General features: G+C 36.4%; 1 protein-coding gene across 1 annotated transcript in view; it reads left to right on the top strand.

The window, feature by feature from the left end:
• LOC121314714 (dolichyl-diphosphooligosaccharide--protein glycosyltransferase subunit STT3B-like) overlaps nt 1–26,868 on the top strand; it is a 66,353-nt gene that overhangs the window by 30,485 nt on the left and 9,000 nt on the right. The window contains exons 4-10 of the mRNA XM_041248282.1: nt 6,384–6,449; nt 11,143–11,242; nt 14,550–14,648; nt 15,921–16,067; nt 16,877–16,925; nt 20,146–20,300; nt 22,294–22,505. Coding sequence (XP_041104216.1) covers nt 6,384–6,449; nt 11,143–11,242; nt 14,550–14,648; nt 15,921–16,067; nt 16,877–16,925; nt 20,146–20,300; nt 22,294–22,505 — 828 coding nt within the window. The remainder of the gene's footprint in view (nt 1–6,383; nt 6,450–11,142; nt 11,243–14,549; nt 14,649–15,920; nt 16,068–16,876; nt 16,926–20,145; nt 20,301–22,293; nt 22,506–26,868) is intronic.

The following is a 26,868-nucleotide window of genomic DNA, read 5'->3' as shown; positions in this document are numbered from 1 at the left end:
GTGCATCTGAGCAATACGCATAGTCCCTTCACCATAGATATAACACGGACATAAACAAACAAGATAGCTGCTTCCACATCCAGTACTCTGAGAATATCACACGCATTTGCCAAGCTTTTTGAGATGTTATAGTAATACAACAATGACTTGCATAGCATTATTGAGGAGTTTGGTGATAAATCGAGTGATCAGGAGATGATTTATCAATATGCAATAATATGAAGAGATATGTGAGATATACAGCGAACAAGGAGTGGGTTAGGGCTGGAGATGCAGTACTTAGTGCCCTGTTGATATGCAGTGTCCTGACAGGCTCTGAATAAATAGACCGCTAATGGTTAATGTTGATAATCTCATTGGGGCGACTGCGAAATTTTACCTGCTCTGGCCGGTTTAAAATCCAGTGGAATTTTGTGAACCAGAACATGTAGAATCACTTGGTGTTCCTCAAGAAAAAACTCAAAATATAAAGTTTATATTTGTTTTAAAAAGAATCTGCATTTTGAGATTTATTTATTTTTTTTTTTTTTGTGAGATTCAGAACTTGAAAAACTTTTGTTTCCATGAATTGTGCACATTTTTATGTTGTTGTTGCTGCTGCTGCTGGTGGTAATTTATGGTTATTTAATCACTCAAAGTCTTTAACCTCCAACTTCACAAACCAGCCAGCATTTTTGTAAATAGCAACATATGTAATGAACAGTAAAACAAACCTTTTATCGTGTAAATTTCAGATGGAACTTCATGGTCGGCAAGGTGACTTCGCTGAGAGAACTTTTTTTTAACCTGGCCTTAAAGCTTATTTGAGCAAAACTGCTTTACAAGGGTTCTTGCAAATACTTGCACAAGCAAATGAGACAATTGTGTGATTTTTATGTTTCATGCTTCATTTACTTTATTGTGATACATGCGCTACACCGATAAATAGATACACAGGTTTAGTTCAGAAATAATTTGTTTGCAACATTTTATTCCATTTAATAATTTTACTGTGTTTTTAGTTAAACTGCTAGAAACTGTTTGTTTGTTTTTCAAAATGTAATAAGTAATAATTAACCAAGTGTAAAATAAAGTTAAACATCACATCTGTATTAAACTACCAGTATTTTATTTTAGCTTATCAAATACCAAAACAAGTTCAAGAACATATCATCTTTGCTTTATTGAACATTTCTTTCCAAAACCGTATGCAAACAATAGTTCCCACTGGACTGGCTTTACAGATTCATTGTATTCAAATTTTAAAAGAAAAGTATTAAACAGTGTTGCTTCATCAATTAAAAAATGCAAATAACGATATACACATACTTTACAAGTGTACCAGTGCGTTACAGTGTGTATTCAAGTCAAATTAGTCTAAACAGAATGTTTTCTACATCGGGTCATAAACACTTTCCTCCTATCAGCTTGTTTTTCTTTGTCCGTTTTAAGTTTGTCTTTGTTTCGTCTCTAGTCCCGTACTGTTTTCTCAGCATTGCGATTTAACATGTATTTCAGCAAATTCAACAACGTGCAATTTCAAACCTGTTGAGGTAGCATTTGCTTTTTTAATTTTTATTTATTTATTTATTTATTTTCATACTGGCCTACTTTTTATCCCGACTCAGTCACCTGCATTATTATATAGCATTGCAGGTACAACGAACAGAAGACTTGAAAAGTTTACTACTTAGATTTCTAACCAATAGCTGTTTGGTACGGATCCCAGGGGTGGGTTTCATTTTTAATGTTGGCACATAAATGGCTCGGGATGGTGGGAATAAGGAAATTCCAAGAGACTGACAGTTATTGTGTTAACACTAAGTGAAACAGTGCAGCTGTGATGTTGGAGAGGTGGTCAGTCAAGAGTTTGAAAGCTTGCGTGTAACATGCAAAATAACTAAGGGTATTGTGTCACGTCTGCTGCATTCACAGAGTTTTACGTACTCTCTTTTTTTTTTTTTTTTTTTTTTTTTTTTTCACTCTGCATACACTCTTAACTCAGGGGAGACGTTAGGAGGACAGAGATGTTATAAACTCCTAGTGGTTTATGTTCGAGCACTGGACGAGCTTGTATGTATGTCCATATAACCCATATTGTAATCAAGAAAAACACTCAAGACTCATTCATCTGAAGTTTTATGAATCAGAGCAATGCTCCTTAGCTTTATTAAAATGCTTTTAATATTGGAAAGGCAGTTTGCGCACACCACCAAAATCCATAAACATGTAATAACAATTAGCGTTTATAGGTTTTTGTCTCCATTGAAATACATGGACAGACTTAATCAAGTCCAGTTATTAATTTGGTTAGACACTTCTTATCTTTCTTTGGCACGCAACAACCTAAAAATTTAGGGCCATATGCCAATAACTTTCCAAGATTTCATTTCCAAGATCTCATCCGCTCATTTCTCGACCCCTCCTCTATCTAAAAAGTTAGGTGAAACATAGTTCACAAGACTCTTGCTAGCTCTCTATTTTATATGTGTATACAAAAAGAATAATGTTACTTTGAGTATATGAGTGTTGTTTAAAATATATACAACACTGTCAGTTATGATTATATTTGATTATGTGTATTTGGTGCCTAAATACATATTCCCTTACACCATTCTATTCTTCAAATTAGTTTTCCTTCTCTCTTTACAGGCGTGTGCTTAACAGATATAGGGAACTTCCATCTTATGTTTTTCTAATATAGAGTTTCTCTTCATGTATAATCTATTTGTTTTTTATTTAAGTGTAAGATTGTAATGTCTCTGTCCTATGAGTTTCTTAACAGCATGAACTCAGCTGAACTACGGCCGACCTATTTTCAGTAGCACACAAGCCAGCTAAAACCAGTTTGCTAGTGGCACACCAATCTTCCTAATTTCCAGCGATTAGCAATGTTTCCCACCTGTACTAGCTCATTCTTTCCAGGCAACTAATTTCCTAAAAGATAAGGGAATAATTTCCCTTGTTAAATTTTAACCTTGACGCTATAATCTTTTTGATAAAATAATTCTCTCTCTGCGTGCCAACTGTGCCTCCCTTTACCAGGCGTGGCTTTCTCTAAAAAACAGGCTCACAGAAAATTCGGGAAGAAAGTTCACATAAAGTTTACCTTTTTCAAAACCTATCCTCTACTTTTTATTATTTGTTTAAGCTTCTTATTTTGTATTTCAAACAACATCTCTTTATGTTGCATCATCTTCTAACTCAAACAGTTTATTCCCTATGGCACACAATTACTATTTATTTTAAATGTAAACTTATCTTGATGAGAAATAATTTCATGTATATTATTGTAACAGGCAGTGTTAAGCATATGGTCTTACACACACACATTGTTTATAGTAAAAAGCAAGCATATTATATAAACCCTATTTCAATATTTTCGACATTTCCATAGGCTAAAAGGGTGCTGTAGAGACTTAGCATTCAATTCTGGGAATCAAGCCTATCTTGATAAGGAACTGCCTAAAAACTGGCCACTTGTATCAAACTATACCAGTTTCTACTGCATGATTTTTATATAAAGAGAATACATAATTTTCACAATTACTGATTAAAACAGCATTAAGCGTTACTTTTGATTACACACTTACATAATTTTCCAAACTAAAGATTATACAAACACTACTTTTTCCAAACTAAAGAGTATACAAACACTACAAAGGATTATAACACACATTATTGCATTAATACATTTCATTTTAAATCATCCAGTCCATGTCCAGGGTTTCAGCTTGCTCCCAGCAGGACTCCACTTCGGTCTCAGGTTCAGCTCGGGTTGGCTCAGCGAACACGACAATAGGCTCTCGAATCCATCGGCTTGTGAGTCACCATGGCCTTGACTTTGTACCTACAAGACACTTGTACACGCTTAGCAGGGACACCTTCCTCACATTCTAATTTTCTCAGATGTGCCCATTTTACTAAGTGACCCTTTCACAAGTCATGCATTCAATCCTCTTAATATCTTTTTGGGTTTGCATTTAAATGAGAGAAAGAAACTCCTACAGAATCATTGCATTCAAACAAGATTCTGCAGTGTTTAGCCAAATGACTGCATGCCGGCCAAAGTCTGGGCCCAGTCACTGATGACTTGCTTTGGCAGATATTACATGCACAATTAACAAGAGGATTATGTTTTAATTTATGTGTCAGGGTTACTTCTGCACCATGTACAATAGTTCTGGATCTGTACACATTGTTACTATACATTTCTTTCTGCTCACATAAGGTCACTTTGCGCGGTATGCCTTCCATTCAGAATACTGAAGAAGGCCAAAACTCACTGTTATTCATATTTTCTGGTATCCAACTACTGTTCTGCCTCACATCATCAGTTGGCAGACACAATACAACTGAATCTGAATCAGTTGATGAACCATGAGCCTTAGCTACTGAGATTCTCCATACAAAGGAATTCAATGTTTTACTGACCAGCCTAGCTGATTCAGCGTTACTTGTGAGAATTGAGAGTAAGAAATTAAAACTTTTAATTAGAACAGTGGTTTTGTGTTTTTTACCTAGCAACATGACCTGAATACCGTAGATCCTGAAAAAATAATTGAATTTTGGTCACAATTTGGTTAAGGGCTGCAACGAAGGGTACGTGTTGACCTTTGAATGGTTGGAACACATTAACGAAGGAAGGTTCAAACCTTCGATTGGTACGAATTTGCATAATTTACTGGTGATGTCACTATAGCTACATTTTTCATATTTGATTGAAAATCCTGTTTTATTTTACAGGTAGTCCATATATAAATGGAATAAAACATTCACATGTAGTTTAAAAATATGTTATATAGAACAGTGATCACGTTTTTATAATTAATAAAAATACACGTGTTTATTTACACGTAATTGATGCAGCTTGTTGTGCAGCAGCACTAACTGCAGCGGTCTTAAACAAAACAAAGCTTTTTTTTTTTTTTTCTTATTATATATTTTGTATGTTGCAAACCTATTCTACCATAGCACTTCTCTTACACTGTCTTGTACACTAGGTATTCAGTACATATTTTACTAAAGCACTACAACTGCTATAGGTACCCCCACCACAGTGCTTTGGCATACTTTACCCTGCTCCGTACACGCCAGTGGTGCCATATATTTGTGGTGGATTTTAATACAGTAATTTTTTTTGTTAAGGTAATATGCATTATACAAATCAAAAGATCGAATTTTGCATGCGAGTGACATTTAATGCGTGAATTCCAGGCTAAGGAACAAACCTTCGAACGCAGCCCTAAATTTGGTTGGGAGTAGTGTGCTAGTGGTCTTTGACAAAAATCGATTTGGCAGAACTAACCTAAAATATGTAGCCCTCACCCCTTTATTACTAAATTGAGGTTAGCTTATCTAATTTAGATGAGGCACAGCTAAGTCACTCGTTGCCCCTATTTTTCAAATACATTTTTTTATGTGATAGATCTGTGGTTAAAAAGAATTACCACTGTATAAGCAGGAAATTGCACAGATCGCTCATTCAGACATCATTCAGTAGCCTAATTGTTCAAGATTAACACATGCTGCTCGATTGAATATACTGTACTTGTTAAGCATCCCTGTGAGGGGAGCTTTAATGAATAAATAAATCCGCCACCACTTCTACAACTGCTAATATCGCATATGCCATTTCAGCTTGCAAACATATTTTCAGTGTTCTGAAATGTCCTCGGGCAAAATCAAACGACATCCTTCATTTTAACCTTTTGACTTACGATGATTGCCATATTTGGGTTGTGTAAGTTTTTGCTTTCCAGAGGATGAACGGCCTCCTCCTCCATGGTCAAGTTCAGTTGTGGGTATTCAAAAGAAATGAAACCTTTCATAGCAGTTATTGTAAAGCTGCTGTTGCCAGTGTAAAAGCCTCTTTTCTCAGAAACCATTGGATAAATCCTCCATGCTAAGTGTGCTTGTGACCATGACATTGACCTTGCATGTCCTCCAGTCATATACCTTTAAGTTTCTACTGTGTAAAGACAGTTATTGTCTTAATATTTGGTACACAGCTGTGATTCTTTGATAAACATTAATACAGACCGCACGACTTTGACTTGTAGAAAGCTGGATATTGCCATTTAACGTATTTTTCAGGTTTTTAAGCATTTACATGTTTTGTGCACTTTTTTATTCTGCATCGGCTCTAATGAGGGTACCCTCTGGGTTTTTGATACACAGACTAAATGTACAGTAGAGGTCTTATCTGCAAACCATCCTCAAGTCTGGTTGGAACTAAGGTACTTGGTGTAACATTTGGGATTTAAATGACATCTAATTAGAATGACTTTCTTTTAAGCCAAGTTAATTTTTTTTTCTCCACAGTGTTCTCTTTTTATTATGTGTGTATATATAATATTGATATTGTGCCAAATTTTCTAATTTTCTTTTTTTTTTCCCTAAAGGTGAAGTCTGTAAAAACTGGCTCCATGTTCTGGGCGATAGGCTGTTGTCTATCTTATTTTTACATGGTAAGTTTTCAGAACTGCAGCTTGCCATGGCTAGTGGGTCAGGGTCTGAGCTTGCTAGAGTTGACGCAACTTTATGCTAAACTGGAAAGCTTTGGAATAAAATCATGTATAGGATTATTTAATTTGGGCTCCATTTCAAACCTGGCAATACAATTAACTACTTGCTCTTGTATACTTGTATATATCACAACCCCTGATTTTGTGGATTTTTTATATATAGTTTTAGCTACATCAATTTACACAAAAGCTTTCAAATAGAACACAAAAACCAATAATGTAAAGACTATTGCTTTTGACTACTGACAAGTTTAAATGGTACCTTAGTCTACCATATACATCTATATACATACATACATACTTTTTCATGACACTGTATGTATGTATGTATTTGCCCCTGTCTGATTTTCTGCATTTTTGCAAATTTCTGACACTGAATGTTATCAGACCTTCAACCAAAATCTAATATTAGATAAAAGGGACCCTGAGTGAACAAATAACACACAATTTTGATACTTATTTCATTTATTTGTTAAAAAAAGGTTCTGCAACACCCAATGTCCGTTTGTTAAAAAAGTAATCTCCCCCTCAGTCAGTAAAAAAAAAAAAAAAAAAAAGACTACAAAAACAGATATACCTCTCGATCAGTAGTTTGCAGGAAATAAAGATGTTCAGTGGCAATGTGAAGTACTTTGTTTTACAATGTTTAGTTTTTGAGAAAGTGTATTTATTTTCATGGAACGCCATTTGTGCCAAAAATATTCATCAGTTGATTTGTGAATGAATTAATACATTTGCGCATACATTTATAGAACAGCTACAACTACTGTCTTAAACTGCAGACACAAAACTACAGTAATCATTCTACAAAGATGTTAACTGGATAGGTGTGTGTGTGTGTGTGTGTGTGTGTGTGGTGTGTGTGTGTGTGTGTGTGTGTGTGTGTTGTGTGTATATATAATTATATATATATATATATATATATAAGCTATATATATATATATATATATATATTAATATATATATATATGTAATATATAATATATGTGTGTGTGTATGTATATGTATACACACACACATTATATATATATATATATATATATATATATATATATATATATATATATATATATATATATATTATATATTTATTTATTATATAACATATAATATTAATATGGGTATATGATAAATATACACACATACAATACATTTTAATAGAGTAACATATGTATTTATTCATGATATAATTATAAATATTCTACATCGTTTGGTACAAACAGAGTAAAACCAACGTGTTCAATCTACAAACAAATTAGAAATAGCACATATCGGTGTATGTGACCGTGATTAAATTATAATATAATATTATAATTTATAATATAATATAAATATAAATTTTTTTTTTTTTTTTATTAATAGTTAGGGTTCTCTCTAAACCACATATTTGTTTAGGCATTTGTATCGCTATGTTATTTATGCTCTTATACAGTGAAGTCTTGGCAATTAACAACTTTGTAGAATCTTTATCGTAGTTTTTGTGTCTGTAATTTAAAGGCCAGAATGGTATGTCAGATCGTAAATACACAGAGCACAAAAATATATTTGTAGAGCCCACCGATCTAGCCCTCCTGATCTCACTCTACACGCTGATGCAACCCTCTGATCTCACTCTGCATAGGAGCTGCCTCTCTGATCTCACTCTACACACCGATCTACCCCTGATCTCACGCTACACATGATCTACCCCTCTGATCTCACTCTGCACACCGCTCCACCCCTCTGATCTCACTCTGCACATTTGATTTACAGCAGCCTGGATCCAGCATTGCATCACCAGCTATATGCTGCCACCCCACTGGACCTATGCATTCTGCAAACTTCTTATTCTTATCGTACTTTGTTTTTTTTTTTTTTTCATTCTACCGTGTTTGCATTCTATTGTATTCGTCAGTTACTGCATATTGATTAGAGTGGAAAAAGACAACCAATTCTTCATAGAAATACTTGAATTATTTTTCATTTAGGCTTTTCTGTTCACATTTTTTTAGAGAACAAAAAAGCACAACAAAATATCAGCGTGTTTCGACAAAGTCTTAATCATGTCAACACTGCAGGTACCTTGCCTTGTGATAAAATGGGATTTCATTTCATGCAGGAATAAAAAGCAGCATTTCATTTTGTTTAGGAATAAAAAAATAATAATTTTACACATTTTTTTGTATGTAACATTTAATCATAATGTGATTTCATTCTTTTCATTTAGAAACAAAGTGTGATCTAAGGTCTTCTCATCGTTCTCTTTTTAATTGGGACAGCTACTTATTCTGGATATTTTTTACTTCTCTTGAGGCGTTCCAATAAAGCTGCGCCGACTGTACTTGAGGGTGGCCCCCTAGTGTTGATTTCCTAACACAACATCCCTAATTGTAATACTTTCACTCTTCTCTCTTGGTACCACCTTTACAGTCTAATTAGCTTTTCTAAAGGGGTACATTTCATTATTAAATTGATCAAAATTCAGAAAAACATCTTCCATGGATCTACTAAAAATAATCATGCACAATTTTTTTTTTTTTTTTCTTGCACTGAGTATATTCTTTTTATTTCAGTAAAAAAGTATCCTGTACATGTTTCAATATATAGTCCCAAAAGCTTTATTTTAATGCCAGAAACTTGGATCGGGTTACAGGAAGTTATTCGTGCCTGACTCCCAACCCCAGAGACTGCATCTCCTTGTCAATTCAGTCTTACTATCCTAACTGGCAGACCTGAAGCGCACTGTTTAAGTGTCCTTACACACAGGAATGTTGTATGCTAGGCTTCAACCAAGAGGCAACCCTGCCTCCCTAATGAATACTAATTCTTAAGTTGTTTTAAGTTCCTCGTGTTTAACTTATTTGCAAGGCAAACCTTTCTCTCTCGACTACGAAACAGTAATAAAAATAGACATTGTTTTTAATGTAGTCCCATTTAAACATTAATTTGTGTAGGCATATTGCTCAGATTACCTCAGCTCCTGCAATTACAACATTTATTATTAATTATGATTAAAAACACTTAAATGTATTTCTGAAGTTGATGCACTATACCATAAATGTACAGTTTGCATTCTCGTTTCGTCTTCCCGTGAACAGTATATCATGTCATCTTAGTGTTAGAGAACCCTTTACAAGAAACTATTACATTTGGGGTATCTTGCTTGTGTTGTCATACTGCAGCAATAGTCCCTATTTATTTATTTATTTATTTTTTATTCACATCCTAGGCAAATAAACTAGAATTACTTTTTCCAAATTTTACTCTAGAAAGTTCGTCAGAAGAAAGGCAATGTTTCTTCTAAACATCACTGTATCTCGTTCAAGCTCCCACCTGCAACAATGCCGCTGCATTGATTTTTGAAAAGTGATTTCAAAAACAGCAGTGTTGCAGGAGGGAGTGATTTGGTTACACTGAGATCCTTAGATATTTATTTTTCTATCCTAGAACGCTCCTAAGTAAATGTTCAGAAATGTATTGTCCAGTTGATTTAGACCCATGATGTGTGATTCAAAAGTCTGCAATATGTTTAAAAATATATACATTGCAATGTAGACCACACAGGAATGCTATCCATGAATTTCTTGTAAACTTTGGAGGGCGTTCTGTAACACTGAGTCAATTTTATTTATTTTTGCAGACTCTTATAACAACTATAGTATTGCATGTATGTATGTTGCATATAGCATTATATTTTGCTGTAGCAGATGTAAAACTAGTGCCTTTTGTTCCAACCACATAAGGAAACATGAAACTATTTTAATATACTTTTTTTTTGTATACCATTTTGAATTTGAAAGCCACATTTTATATACCAAGTTTCTACACTGTGTGCCTGAATTTACTTATCCTACCAATAGTCATGAGGGCTGAGCAGCAAACTCTGGTCACTCCTCTTTTTTTTTTTTTTTTTTTTTTTTTTTTTTGAAGAACTACTTTTCTAATGTGACTGATTGCACCTCCAAAAGCTCACTGCTCCTAAACATCCTGCTGGGGGACAGTGGTTGATTTTCAGTGCATTTCATTTCCAAAGGAACCTCTTAAGCCTGGTACATGGTGGTGAGACATGCTGGCATTTTGACAGCGTCTCAGATATTGTCTGTACGCAGTTTGGTTGGTATCTGATGCTGTGTTGCAAATTAAATTTGCAAACAGAACTGCTGTTGCTACAAACGGTGTAATATGTTGTATTCCATCATACTCTAAAACACTTCAACAAAATGTATTTTAAAATCCATTTCTACTTTCTTGGTGCATTGTGATTCTAACCAGATCTATACTCTGTACATAAATGATGCATCAGTTTGAGAGCTTGCTTACACACCTAGGTACTGTTTTTATCAATCTTAGAACCCTAAGTGCAGCAGTGTCTGCAACCATCCTCCCTCCTTTCTCCATATTGTCTGCTAAGCTTCCTCAATAATGGAGCATTTGCTGCCTTGAATGATTCTTCATAGAGAGAGGCCATTCAAAAACCTAATTCATGCACTAAAATTAAGCTAGTCTAGGGTTAATTAGAAAATGTAAATGTGAATGCTGCAAGTGCTGTAGGAATTAAGATGTCTGACACAGCAACTAATACGAAACTCCATAATAGGCATATAAAGAAAAAAATGATTAACTGAAGATACTGAAATCAGTCTCTGTATTCCTCTAGGTGTCTGCATGGGGTGGTTATGTGTTCATCATTAACCTGATCCCTCTGCATGTCTTTGTGCTGCTCCTCATGCAAAGGTTCAGCCGCAGAGTCTATATAGGTAAGTGACTGGAAGCCCTTTGCATTACTTTTTATATTAAACACAAAGATTTTAACATCTGCTTTTAAAAATATTTAAATACAATATAATCTCTGATACTCCTTCCAAAGTATTGCATAGGCATGTTTTTGTTGTTTTAAAAATGGACCATTGTGCTGAAAACAGCTTTTACTACAGTATGGGCATGAGATCACTTATGTGCCCTGCTGGGTTTAAATTATTGATAAATTTGTTCAGCTCCTTCTCACAACTCCTGAAATTGGCCAGCAGCTTTTTTTTCATTCTTCTAATGTGTCCTTGCTGACTAGTTTCAGCACACATTTCTGCCCTATGTTGACCTGTTTTTAGAGCAGGTTTTATTTAAAATCTAAAGAATATAAAGCACATTGTCTTATACTGGTGTAACAGTATATTACTCATCTCAGACTCATTAGTCCTTCCCACCTCCTTTTTTTTTTTTTAAATTTGGAATCGCCAATTATTTTTTCTAGTAGAATACAATGGACACCATGTTTATTTTACATGGTTTTTCTACCTCGGAATAAGGTTGTTTGCCTTGTCCCATAGTGTTCATTTGTAAAGACTAACAGTAATTGAGATTATATGCTATAAAAATAGTCTTGAAATATATAGTGAAACTCTGTTACAACGTGCTGCCTTGGGACCGTAAAAACAGTATGTTATAACAGAGGTATGTAATAACTAGATACATGCACATACCCGCCAAATCAGCACAAAAATCAAAACCTAGTATAGTACTAATTAATTGTACAATGTATGTAGTATAAAGGTTTATTACAGAAGAAACCATATAAAACCATGTAACTTGTACTGTACGTTACTATGCAGTATGTAACATTCTGTATTTTAATTATTTAATAGTAATTTTGTTGCCTTGGATAAAGATGGTCAGCTAAATTAATTATAAAAACTTACAAACATGTAACTAATGTACTTAATATTGTAATTAGTAAAATAAACTAATACAGTACAGTAATACATTTTAGAAATAATAAACCTGATAATAATAATAAAAATTATATACAAGTCCATAAACATTACCATAGAAACTGTCATTTCACGTACAGTACAGTAATCATTGCCTGTGTGCTATTTTAAGTTTTAGGCCCTGGTCACATTAGCGTTTTAGAACCGAGTTATTAACAAGTTAAAAGTCTTTATTTTGACTTTTAATTAAATTAAAGAACGTCTTATCCGCCCCAGATTTTCCCTTTTGTGCAAATGCCCATCTAATTTATTTACTATGGTGTGGGCATCTTTTCCCCCATAAAAAGGATTCCCCTTTTGATTACTTAGGCACTTTCTCGTCGCTCCTCTGTTCTGCTCCCGTGTTCAGTGAAAATAAACAACAACATTTACAGGGGGGAAAAAAAGAAAGAACGTGTATACATTAGTGGTTTTTGGGATTGTCATCCAACGAAGTGTTTTTTTCAACAACAGCAGGGTTAAACTAACCCGGCTTCCTTAAGGCAATCCGGACACTAACACTGTTGGGCTAGCGTTCAGGTTAAACTGTTTTGAACTTGAGCTCTTTGACAACATAATTCTGACTGCTTTCATCCCTTTAAGATTTCTCCAATAATGTACAGTTTGTCCTTAAGTGAAATTGTCGGTCATTTAGCTTTGACCATAATAATACTGCATAACTTACAGTAATAGAGAACAAGGTCAAGTTCAAACAGCAAGAAGTACGCAATATACACAGCACAGACCACTGCCAGTACTATCAGAGTACGTACTAAAAGGATAATTTAAACAGGATTTAATATGATTTTATTTCATTTTTTTATTTCATTTAAATGTGTATAACACAATTTTAGAACACTGGCCTAAGTATAAAAGTGTCTTTGTTAGATGTTCTCTGAGTTAACTAGCATGTTACCTAATTAACCTTTTGTCACCAATTAGTGTTAACATGTGAGGGTCCATGATTACTGTAAATATAGGTAGCATAGGCACAAGTTTGTCATTCCTGAATGTAAGGGAGCAGAAAATGGCAAAATACGCTCAGTTAAGCAAAGAAAAAAGTCTGTAATTACTTTAAGAAATGAAGGTCTATCTTTAATACAAACTGCAAGAACTTTGCAAGTGTCTGTAACTGCTGTGGCCAAGACCATCAAACAATTTGAAGAAACTGGCACTCGTGAGGACCGAACAAGGTCAGGCAGGCCAAGGGTGACCCCAGAATCGGAGAACAAGTTCATTTGAGTCACAAGTCTGCGAAACCAGCGATTAACTGCCCCTGAAATACAAGCTCAGCTAAATGCTACTAGAAGTACAGAAGTTTCAACATCAACTGTTCAGAGGAGATTGCGTGAAGCTGGCCTAACTGGAAGAATTGCTGCAAAGAAACCATTGTTAAGTGTGCAGAATAAGAGGAAGAGACTTGCCTGGGCCAAAAAACACAAACTGGACCTTTGAGGAGTGGAAGTCAGTCTTATGGACCGATGAGTCAAAATTTTAAATATTTGGGTCTAACCGCCGAGTATTTCTAAGATGCAGTGAGGTTGAGCGCATGAGTTCTGCATGTCTGTTTCCCACTGTCAAGCATGGAGGAGGCAGTGTCATGGTCTGGGGTTGCTTTGCTGGTGATAGAGTTTGTGATCTTTACCAAGTCCATGGCAAGATCAACCAGCATGGCTATCATAGCATACTTCAGAGGCATGCCATTCCATCAGGATTACGGCTAGTTGGGCAGCCCTTCATTCTTCATCAAGATAATGACCCGAAACACACCTCAAAGTTGTGCAAGAACTATCTGGCGAAGAAGGAAAGTGAAGGACAACTCAATCTAATGACCTGGCCCGCCCAGTCTCCAGACCTCAATCCCATAGAACTTGTATGGGACAAACTGGACAGAAAAGTCAAAGCAAAGCTACCCACAAGTGCCCTACATCTCTGGGAATTGCAGCAGAAGAGCTGGGAAGACATGTCGGGTGATTTCCTACTAAAACTTATTAACCGAGTGCCTCGTGTTTGTGATGCTGTCATTACGGCAAAGGGTGGCTATTTTGAGGAATCCAAGATTTAGAGACAATTTTCAATTTTCTTGAACATTGCTTTGATACTCCTTATGTTTTGTTTTGTATATTGAAACATGTGTTTTCATTTTCAAGTATTTACAGAAACTTATACGACATAAAACATTGTCTATTATGAAAAAAAACCTATTTTCCAGCAAGTGTATTCAAACTTTTGACTGTGTGTGTGTGTAATTGCTTGCTGACATACGTGTTCTATTTTTATAATGGTATGTTATTCTTAACATGTCTTTTCTTTCCTTTAGCTTACAGCACGTTTTACATTGTAGGGTTGGTGCTGTCCATGCAGATCCCGTTTGTTGGGTTCCAGCCTATAAGAACAAGTGAACACATGGCAGCAGCAGGTACTTTGTAGATTTCTGTCTGTCGCATAGTCCTGGATTGTTAAACCCCAAACAAGTCCAGATGTAATGTTGGGATAGGTAAGGTAGTGAAATGTTAGTTCCAGTAACACCCTCTTTATGTCCAGTACTAACACAATGCAGCACTTTTACTTGTTACTCTAGTGATAAAAAAAATCAATAAATGAATCAGTGATGCAAAACATTAACAATTATATATGTCTGTATGTTTAACCCACTTCTGTGTTAACACTGTAAATCATATGTGTCCTCCTATGCACTGATCAAAGGGCATATTAAAAAGGGCATTGTAGGTTTAATCAGTTTTACTTGGATGGTTTGATAATAGCTTTTGATAGTAATTAGATCATTGGGGGACAAGAAGAAGAAGCCGTTGTTTCGGGGAACGTTAATGGCTATTGTTATACAAGCAGATTGTTTCAGGCATGTTGGTAATGTAACACTATCACTCTGACAGTAAAATGTTCCTGCCGAAGGCTAGCAATACTGCTGGCAGAAAACCCCACTGTCTGTATTGTGTTGATTCAGTCAGTTGACAGCTAGATATATATGTCTGCAATGTGGCTAGTGAAGCGTGAAGAAAAACTATTTGACCTGCGAGACACTGCAGTTTCCAACTATAATAAAATGTAAAAATTGGACAGGCATTCAACACTTCAAGGCAATTGAGGAATAAAAAAATATGATTTGAGCAAATGTAAATGTGCTCGTTTCTTTAAGTACTTTCCAATGCACTGCAGTTGCCCTGTTTCTAACTATGTGGAAAGGGTATTGTTGAGTAATTGTTTGCTGTGGTTTTCACGGTTCAGAAGTTTCTCCTGTTTTTATATAGGGCAAGGTATTGATTGTTTCTGATATGTATTCAGACATGGCAGATTGAAATTGATGCAAGAGCTACAGTACAGGTATATTGACCTTATTCCTCTACTACTCATCTGGATTGTAGATTGGCATCATTTTAAAGGTTGAGTTTAGGTAAGCCTGTGTTTCCTGTAAACAGGCCATCACGTGCATCCGTCCCCTAACCCCCATCAATTGCAAAGTTTGATTTTTTTTTATATTGCTGTAACTGATACTTACTCTGGTCTGCTATATAAAAAGATTATTATAAAATAAAAAAAAAAATAGCTGTGAGATGTGACATTTGTTGCGTGTTAAACCCTAATTGGACCGCTTATCTACTGAGTATGCTTTTAAACCAAGGGTTTCTAAATCTCATTTAATCTTTCAACATTTCTTTTTATTTCAAACCAGGTGTATTTGCGTTACTTCAAGCTTATGCCTTCCTGCAGTATCTTAAAGACCGGCTAACTAAACAGGAGTTTCAGACGTTGTTTTTCCTTGGAGTTTCGCTGGCTGCTGGAGTGGTGTTCCTGACTGTCATCTACCTGACCTATACAGGTAAGCCTCTTTTGAGAAACAGGTGACTTCTTGTGGAAAGTCCTCTGGGATACTGTTGGAAACAAGTTGTTACAATTCAGTAGTTTAGCCATGGCATGTACATTTTTTGAAAAGAACAAAAATAACAAATAGAACAATAAAACTTAATTGTCAGGTGCTTGAGTTCTAGATTTAATATTTAATGACTAATATTGTTTTTAAATAATTAAGAGCACCTTAGTTAATTCCTAAAGTATTAAAAACACTACTTTAGATAATTGGTATGCAGTTCTTATAGAGTATGCATTGGTGAAGCTCCTTGAAGCTTGACAAACTAAAGCTGTGGTGACTTAACTTTTTGAAGCAGTTCGACATAATCAACCTTGTTGTTCTAGTTTGACAAAGCTTAACAAATCATCTGAAAAGTAGTTATTCTAAGACCTGAGGGCTCTCTCCCTTAAGTCGACTCTTAATAGTCATCCCTACCTTGCATTTTAAATAAATTCCAGTATCAACTTTTGTAACCCATTACCTATGTTTCCCTGCCCAGTTTAATTGAGCTTGAAACTTTTAAGAATTGAGAGAAATAACATCAACTTCAAATGTCCTTTCTTGCTAAGACAACTCTTCTTGTTTGGCATTTTAAATAGTAATTCAGGTCAGCATATCATATCCCATCTTCCCAAACTCTTCAGCTTTTCTGTGAATTGAGATTATTAAATCTATTTGAAAAAACTGAGACTTTTTGAAGACAGCTTGGCTGAGTGCTGATGGGTAAGATGTGTGACCTTCTGTGAAAAGCAGTGGCTTAACCCTTTATCTCTGTTTAGGGTATATTGCACCATGGAGCGGCAGGTTCTATTCACTGTGGGACACAGGGTAAGCATTTTCCAGCAGTGTTGCTGTCCGCATGCCTGACAAGCCTGGCTATGGCAAGCTCTTAAGTAAAAGGGAAGGTTTATTCTGTGGGACTGCCTTTATCTGTAATGCAAAATCATCTTCACCTCATTGAGCTGCTGTGATGAACCTCCACCACCCCACCCTCCTGTTACAACTTCACCCAAATTCAGTGTTCTTTTCTTAATTGCTTTTGTTTGATCCTAAAGGATAATTTTAAAGCCTTGCTTTGTAATCGCAACCAGTGCATTTACTAAGCAGACAGGCCATGTTGGCCCATTATTGTGTAATTTTAGCTGCTGGAATTGGTAATATTACTGTTTTTACATGCACATATCACATATTCAAATCTTTTGAAAAAGGTCTGCTTTATTTTGTCTAACTTGTACCAAACCTTTTTTTTTAAACCCTGGAAATGTGTGCTTTGTCTTGGGTAGCACTGTCGAGGGGTATGTTAATGAAGGATATATTCTCAAGGGCACCAAACTGACTAGCACAGACAAAACGATATCACAAACTGCACTATATACAATGGCTGAAATTATTAAAGTTGATTTTTTTTTTTTAATTTGTTTTAGAAATAAACTGGCCTTTTCAAACTAGAAATGTTCTTTCTTCTTCCACTGTCCCTGGTGAAATCACATTTTAGATTTAAGAATCGCAGCAAGTAGGTAAGCTATTGGAATCCTGCAAGATTAGTTTCCATTCCCAATGTCTGTATATAGGAGTACCTCCTAAGGGAACACTTTGGCTAAGCGAACAACCTTGTGGTGCAACTGATTTTTCTCATTATCTCCGCCTAAAGGAACAGGAACTTTGCTTAAAAGAACACCTTTTTGACAAAGATAGCGACTCATTCACAACTGTCAACACAGTACTGTTTTGTAACCTGACGCATCGTCATAATCAGACTTCAATTTAAAATAGTTTATTCAGTCTTTTCAAAACTGACTTTGCGAGAGTCTTGAGGAACACTGATTGGCTTATTCAATCTTTTCAATTTATCATTGCCTCGTTGTGTATTCTGATTTCAACGAGTGCACCTCATCGCTACAAAATGGCATGTAAACAAAAGAGAAACGCACCGCTGTTTCTCTTGCTACACAAAGTTGGAAATTGTTCGAGCTCTTGAAAAAAAACCTGAATCAGATACAAGTTGCAGAGCAATTTGGAGTTTCCTGTTCTGGCAAGTTGCATCACCATTCTGTTAAATAATTTTGTGTGTGTCCTTGAATATTGCTCCTGTACTCATAGTACTCATAGTTAATCTAGGGCTGCTACATTTTTTTAATCTGTGTAGGGATGCTGTGTTAATTGAGTTTGACAGTTTGTTTATTAACGTTAGTTTGTCTTTTACTTTTATTATAGTGCTGTGACAAATACCCGAATATTCGAACAAATAATTTTTGACATGTATTTGGATACAAAACTCAGATGTTAGTGTGCGCTACAAATGACAAAAATACCTTGCACTTGTTTACCATCTCAAAAAGATGGCAAATGAAAAAGAGCTCTGTGTGATATTTCAGACTAAAATATATAAAAAAACCACAGGATCAACACAGCAGCTCTTAAGCCTCTATTTAAAAGTTTTAGACAGCAAAAATTAAACAGACCAGATTATGCGCGTGCACGCATAGTGATCTCTATGGAAAGCCATATGGGACAAAAATGCATTGTGCTGCTTTAGAGCGAGCCAGTACACCTGCTTGAAACCAGGTTTTTCATGATTATCTATACTTTTAACTGTATAAACTTGTCTATAAACACTTAATATTTCATTATGTGATACATGTACTTATATAAGTTGATAATCATAAGTGAATTGCATTCAAATACATGAAAATGTAAATCTTGTTACAGCAAGGGGATTTCAGTAGAACACTGGCCTAAGTATAAAAGTGTTCTCTGAGTTAACTAGCATGTTACCTAATTAACCTTTTGTCACCAATTATTGTTAACAGGAGTAGGTCCATGATTACTATAAATATAGGTAGCATAGGCACAAGTTTGTCATTTCTGAATGTAAGGGAGCAGAAAATGGCAAAATACGCTCAGTTAAGCACAGAAGACAAATTGCAAGAACTTTGCAAGTGTCTGTAACTGCTGTGGCCAAGACCATCAAACGATTTGAAGAAACTGGCACTCATGAGGACCGAACAAGGTCAGGCAGGCCAAGGGTGACCCCAGAATCGGAGAACAAGTTCATTTGAGTCACAAGTCTGCGAAACCAGCGATTAACTGCCCCTGAAATACAAGCTCAGCTAAATGCTACTAGAAGTACAGATGTTTCAACATCAACTGTTCAGAGGAGATTGCGTGAAGCTGGCCTAACTGGAAGAATTGCTGCAAAGAAACCATTGTTAAGTGTGCAGAATAAGAGGAAGAGACTTGCCTGGGCCTAAAAACACAAACTGGACATTTGGGAGTGGAAGTCGGTCTTATGTACTGATGAGTTAATTTGAAATATTTGGGTCCGACCACCGAGTATTTCTAAGACACAGTGAGATTGAGTGCATGAGTTCTGCATGTGTGGTTCCAGTGTCATGGTCTGGGGTTGCTTTGCTGGTGACGGAGTTGGTGATCTTTACCAAGTCCATGGCAAGCTCAATCAGCATGGCTATCATAGCATACTTCAGAGGCATGCCATTCCATTAGGATTACGACTAGTTGAGCAGTCCTTCAATCTTCAGCAAGATAATGACCCGAAACACACCTCAAAGTTGTGGGATAGACTCCAATATCCACATGCCCCGGGTGCGTTAAGTCACGAGGCGAAGCAAATATAAGTGACTTAATTCTTCACAAATAAGACACTTTACTTCATATCCTGACCTGGACTGTAAATGCACAATATCTCATCTAGCAACATCCAGTGGGCTCCTTTTGCTGTGCTGCTTTGCAGTCTCTTTGTCTCTACTCTGAATGAAGGCCTGTTGATGGCTAAAACTGCCTTTGCTTATTTTGTTATAGGCTTGTTGAATTGCTTGTTTTTTTGTGTGCCGTTACTGTAAAAGTTTCTAACAGAAGTGATTGTTAGCCGCGTCAACACATTGCACTTGAATATGTTTTTTTTTTTTTTTTTTTTTTTTTTTAGGTGAAAAACTACCACCTACAGTGCTAAACGGTTTGGTATTTCCAATGTAAACATTTTAACCTGCTAGTTTGCAAGCATTACAGCTGTTGATTTATCTCTTTTCAGGTATGCCAAAATTCATATCCCGATCATCGCTTCAGTGTCCGAACATCAGCCCACCACTTGGGTTTCCTTCTTTTTTGATCTGCATATCTTGGTCTGCACGTTCCCTGCAGGCCTTTGGTTCTGTATCAAGAACATTAATGATGAAAGGGTCTTTGGTAAGAGCAGGATTTCTTTCATAACCTGCTTTCACATGGCTACTGCATCATCCTTCTCCTTAAGCTTTTTTTCTATGCGTGCTGTGTACAGGTCATATCACGAAGGATGTACATGGTTTTACTTTCACATACCAAAAAAGCATGTTGCACACCAATTAAGTAAGAATGTCTGTCTGGTTTGGCTGCCCTGCCTGTCATGCTTTTTGAACAGCAGACACTGAGGGGTGTCGACTCCCAAGCCAGCATGTAAAGTATATGTGAAAGCTTTTTTTATAAAGTATAACTTTGAACACAGTTCTGGGTTTTCAAGTCTTTGTTGGATAACGCACTCTTGACAACAGAGGATTGTTTTTTAAACAGGATGGGGGGAATACTGCTTCTTTGACCAAACAATTCAAAACAATAAAATAAATCCTAGCTCCTGTTTGAGCGCTAACTAAACTTAACAAGACCCCTAACTTTTTTTTAGTTGGCTGATCAAACATTACTGCATGGGTATTTACCTCTTAAAGACCCGAAAGCTGAAATAAGATTATATCAAGGTTGATTGCAAAGCCTGTGACAGTCATGGCCCACCCCCAAGGACACAAAAATTCTAAACGCATCAGTGATGTAGCCAGGATTTTGTTCCTGGGGAGTTGATGGAGATTCTTTGAAGGTTAGTAACACTGGCGTATCAAGGATTTTGTTCCGGGGAGTTGATGGAGATTCTTTGAAGGTTAGTAACACTGGTGTATCAAGGATTTTGTTCCAGCTAGTTGGGGTGCTGGTGGTGAATCGTCTGAATTTTGTTGGCAGGGGGGTGACGGAGTTGTTGACGGTGATGGATTGAAATTTTTGCACATGGGTGATACTTATTGTCCCACCTAGTTGAGAAATTCATTTCATGAGGGGGTTAAACCTCATAAAACCACCCCCCCTAGCTATGCCACTGGCACACACAGATCTCAAGACTGACCTAACAGGAGGAGCCTGATATCAGATAAGTACTTGTTGCTTATGCCTGTATAATTTTTCACTCATTATTGTATTTTACATGATTTATGTAATTTATTTATGCTGTAATAATAGGTTTTTAAAAATTAATTAGCCTTAGCCTTGTAGCATTCCAGCATTTTGCAATATTGCCTTTGCAACGGCTTTGGTACACTTACCTGTGTGGTAATGGTTACATTTCGTACTTGAAAGGTAACTATAGGACTATTATCATAACCCTAGTTCCCTGAAATAGAACTGTAACCATTAACCTTCAAGGTCACTGTGTCCATGATTGCAGCAAGCTTGAGGGAAAAGTGACGCTGAGATCTGTGCACCAAGTATTTTTGTGTCCTCGGGGTGGGCCGTGACTGTGTCACAGGCTTGGCATTCAACTTTTGATATATCTTATTCAGGTTTTGGGTCTTGAAGAGAGAAATACCCATGCAGTAATGGTTACTTTTCTGTTTGAGGGAACCAGCATTATGATAATAGCCGAACAGTCTTTACCTTCACACACCCAGCTATTGTATTTTTATACCTGCCTGACTCATTAAATTCCGAAGTGTGTTAACTGATTGCCAGATAGCCATTGGTATCTGAGGTGTCGTTTTCATTCATCCTTTAAACAGGAAAGACTAAATTTCTTTTTCACCAACTTTTTTTTTTTTATTAAATGCAGATCTTACATTCCAGGGTAAAGACTAAAGTTCTATTTGGGTCCTACATATCTACCTTCTACAGTTTGATTAAGGACCAACAAATTACCTTATTTATTTTTTCTGTATCAAATGTATAACATAAGATTTTGAGAATTTGAAAAATGTGTAGTTTATCCAGTTTGCATAGCAAAGTTTCACGTTGAATGTGTACTGCTCAATTTACAATGCTGAAACTTCATAATGGCACAGTGCATTTGGCGCTTCGGGCTGCTTGAGTTAATTTAACTGCATGGTGCAAGAGAGACTAGGGATTGGATAATTCTCATTTTGCAAGATGTTGTACTTTTCCATTGCAGTGGCCCTCTATGCAATCAGCGCAGTGTATTTTGCTGGAGTGATGGTGCGGCTGATGCTGACATTGACCCCAGTGGTGTGTATGCTGTCTGCCATCGCTTTCTCCAATGTCTTTGAACACTATCTGGGGGACGACCTAAAGAGGGAGAACCCGCCCACAGAGGACAGCAGTGATGAAGATGACAAAAGAAATTCTGGAAACCTCTACGATAAGGTAAGTGCGCTGTGTTCACTGTAGTGCACATCACGCTGTATGTTAGTTCTGTGCTGCCACAGAACAATTCTGGGACAAACATTTGCTTGCTTTCAAAATCTGTTTTTGCCAGAAAATAGAATTTAGGTTCATTTGGCAAAATGTGCGTCACTAATAAAAACAACCCTTGCACAGTAAGCTTTCCTTTTATATATAATCTATTTAGGTACAGCGATAGCCTTTTGTAAGGCAGTTTTGCATGGGACAGGTGTAAACTCTTGAGGCTTCTCCTTTTAAAACAGTACTGTATTTCATGACCAGTACTACGCTTTCATCAACATAGCCCATGACATGCTTATACTGTTAAATCATTTCTCAATCCAATTTATTGTTACACAGGAAAAACCTCCTGACTTTTCAGAAGTGTTCTTGCTAAGCTGCTGCTCTTGCACAGGATGTAATCAGCACAAATGGGCAATTACATTACGTTGACAGTGAAAGCAGCAACCAAAATTCATGTAAATATGAGTAATTTACAGTACATCTGCTGACACCACACCCACTCTATCTATATCCAGCTACTGCCTCTGCAACTTAATAATGTTGTTTGGATCCAAGTCATCCCTGTCTTTGGTAGACATTGTGGGACATATTCCCTGAATGTGATAATACATGAACGTGTATTGGAAATGTAACAGAATTAATTAACCTCTTACGCCCCCCTGTTCCGCGGACGGAACATTGGTACTGCAATTACACATTATATTTCAAAAATCATCTGTAATATTATTACAAAAGCAAAACAGCAAAAAAAAAAAAAAAAAAAACTCAATATCACAAACGTTGTTTTCCTACCGTCAGACAGCGAAGGAATTTTTCGAATTCGCCATTTCACCGCTGAGATATTCCCTTCGCAATGTGTCTAGTACCTCACGGTTCAAAAACAACTCAGATCGACTAGCTGTGTGTTTCGCTGCTCTGGCTTTACATGTATCTGTTGATGGTGAAATCTCCCTGATCACGTTGTAGGGGAGGTCACAAGCTGTCCATTCATACCTTGGCTTTGTTTGTAGCTTAATCCATTTAAGAGTAATCGAGGTGCGTCCGTAAACAAGACACATATCTGCAAACGAGAGCGCAGTGTTAGGCACATAGGATCAAGGTTTCTTACCGTTTTCTGATCATTTTTCAATTTGTAAAATTTATAAAATCGAACGAAATGGCGAGCAGTGTTCCAAAGCATCCCAAAAGAAGTAGATTCATTCCTTTTGAAGTTTTGGAGGAGATGGATAATGGTGAAAGTGACAGCGAAAATGATCAACTTTCTGGGTTGGAGAGTGCTGATTCAGCATCTGTGAAGCAGCATTTGAAGATGGATTGGAGCCTCTTCAGGATTTGTAAGTGTAATGGATCCACACTACATTATTATTATTATTATTATTATTATTATGGGTAATTTTCAATATGCATTTTTACTGTAAATGTTATTAGAAAATGCAACCATTTGACTCTCAAGGGGCAGAGAAATAACACATTTTTAACAATTTTTATTGCATAGTAAAGAGCAACACCATGTTTCATCTGTGCTGTGCTGCTGTATACGGTCCCTGATCTTTACGTTGCAATACAAGTTGCAAGAAGTAATTGTTGCTTCCCGGCTGTCTTTATTATTTTCTTATTGATGTTCATTGATTTAGATTATTGCATGGGAGTGTTTAGCAAACTTTTTTATATTTCCATGATTACAAGGAGTGATGCTACTCACCTAGAGACAGTGTAGGTTTCTTAGCCTTTCAAGATACGCTGTCTGCCTGCTCCAACAATCACTCGCACAGTTCCTTTGTTTGCCACATGTCAATCAAAGTAAAGATTGAAAGGAACTGAGGTGTTTTCAGTCTGGCATCCTGATTTAGAGCAGCAAAGGTGTCTGCAATCTTATTATTATTATTATTATTATTATTATTATTATTATTATTATTGTTATTGTTATTATTATTGTTATTGTTGCTGTTGTTGTTGTTGTACACATTTAGCAGACACCTTTATCCAATAATCAACATATGTTCACCTGTCAGCAGTGCTTGAATGAGTGTAACCACTTTTATTTTGAAAAAAAAAATCTCATTATTTTGCTTCTTGACATTTACATACTTTCAAGCAAGTGAGTAACAAAAATAGTCAGGTACTTAAAATTCAGAGCTACAGAAAAATCTCAGTAGCAACATTCTCCTGCACAAACACACAGTTATATGAGAGCAATGTGCCTGACAGTAGTGGCATATGAACTGAGAGTATTTGTCATGCATACTCATTATGGATACATTTCGGGCACCCCAAAGCTCTCCAAAAAGGCCACCTTTTGAATGAAATATTGGACAAATAAGTAAAAAAGAGTATTACAAAATCTAATTCATGTGACAATGTATAGCATGTGAGGTGCCAGAAGGTAACCTCCCTTTTAGAACTTGCTCAAGAAACTAGTGTATGACTGGCCATAAAGATTTACATAATATTCATTTTTGGAGAGGTTTGGGGACCCATGAGCCTAGCTTTGTAAAAACTCATGTAGAATTTGATCCCTTTATTCAATCAGTTTCAGTTTTTTATCCAGTGTAGTAGACATATTGGGGAAGCAGTGGGAAAACAATCTGGCTCTTTTCATGTGCTACAAGGTGAAAAAATGACGATAGAATATAAACAAATGAAATGCGTTTCTTGTTTTTATATGTTTTTTTTTTTTTTTTTTTTTTTTCTGGATATCTCCTTCCAGTATGGTACTGAGTAAGACTTGTATCAAATCTGAGTCCTATTGGCCAGGGGGTTACCTTGAATTCAAGCCCTGAACCATGCCTGTGCTGTCTATACTTTGGAAGATTATATGATTTATTTAAGGTCATAGCCCTCCAGGCAGAAATTGCCTGTGGGAGGCTGGGGGTTTAACAGGTTAATGAAACTGTGTGTCCTTGAGAAACAAGGCAAACTGCTGTGTCTTGAAGAGGGCCTCTTTCTTGCACACATACTGAACTATGTGACCTGCTGAACGAGGTGACCGGTGCTAGGTGATGCATGGACTGGATTAGGCTGAAATGACTTTTGAATAATGTACAGATAATTCACAAGTGCAACAACAATCGTTTTGACACAAGGACGACATAAACTGGTGATGTCCCAGTGGAAAAGGACATTGAAATTTAAAGAGGCAAGATGCACAAATGACGTCATTAAGTGTCTGTTTAGCAGAGTCAAAAGACTATAAATATCCAAACAAAACTAAACATTTTGAGCCCCACATCGAATGCTAAACAAGGTGCTGTCAGTCTGCTAAGCGAAGCTGCAACTCTGGGACTGTGCCTAAAAACGGACCCAGGAAGAGGAAGCAAGCTGCAAGCAAGGCACTACCACAAGCAACGGCTGGAGGACTGCCGTAAAACTTAGAGACTATTATAAGACAAACCAGTCTGGGTCTGCTGTATACCTAACCACAGTATCCAAAAGAAACTGTGCCCTGCTACCTGCGTAGCTAAAAGATTCAGCGAAGAGGACAGAACGGATGGGCGCTGTTGTGGATCCTTACAAAGGGACTGAAGACTTGGTTGCAGCTGTATGTTGATTCTATCGAGAGTTGAAAGGTTTGTTGCCGAGTTTGATCCAACGTGGGATTGAAGATTTCCTCTCAGCAAGGAAGGTTTTTGTACTGGACACTTCAACAGATTGAGTTTCCAAGCCAGCAGACCAAAAGCCTAAGCTTCAAAGAAGCGTTAAGTATAATTCCAGTTGCATTTTCCTTTCATGGAACTAAATTAATTCTAACACATTCACATATAATTGAACTGTTAGTTTAGTTTGCACACTGCGTGTGAAATAACCTTTAGTGAAACTTGAAGTAACTAGAAATAATCTACCTCTGTTGTATGAATAATTTCTTTAAAAGTGAACTTTCCACATCCTTAATCTATGTACCATTAATAAACTTAGTGTGATATATTCAAAGATTGCATCATTTCAGTTGAGGCTGTGCTTCTATGTGGACGTGTGTGTGAGCAATTTATTAGCTATGTCACAGCTTGCTTGAGTTGCTGCAGTGGCTCCTTTGTGAATCAATCAATAAAGTACAGACTGTAAATCTCATGGCAATGTGTGTGTATTAATTCATTTATTTATGGATTTTTCAGTGAGAGTAGTGCAGGGAAAGAATGTTGCCCTCCCAAAAACAAAAGTAAGAACAACAAAATGAAAAAACAACTTTTGTTTGCAGAATTTGATGGAGCCTACTGTAAATGTGCATTTTGGTAGAAAAACAGTAAACAGTAAAAACTGCAGAGAACCTTGACAGGTTATACACAAATCTGGGGTTCAGCAGTTACAAAACTGAAAGAACATCAAG

The sequence above is a fragment of the Polyodon spathula genome, chromosome 4 (assembly GCF_017654505.1).
Source record: "Polyodon spathula isolate WHYD16114869_AA chromosome 4, ASM1765450v1, whole genome shotgun sequence".
Taxonomy (NCBI): domain Eukaryota; kingdom Metazoa; phylum Chordata; class Actinopteri; order Acipenseriformes; family Polyodontidae; genus Polyodon; species Polyodon spathula.
Note: the sequence above shows the minus strand (reverse complement) of the source record. Positions and strands in the feature narration are given on the sequence as shown.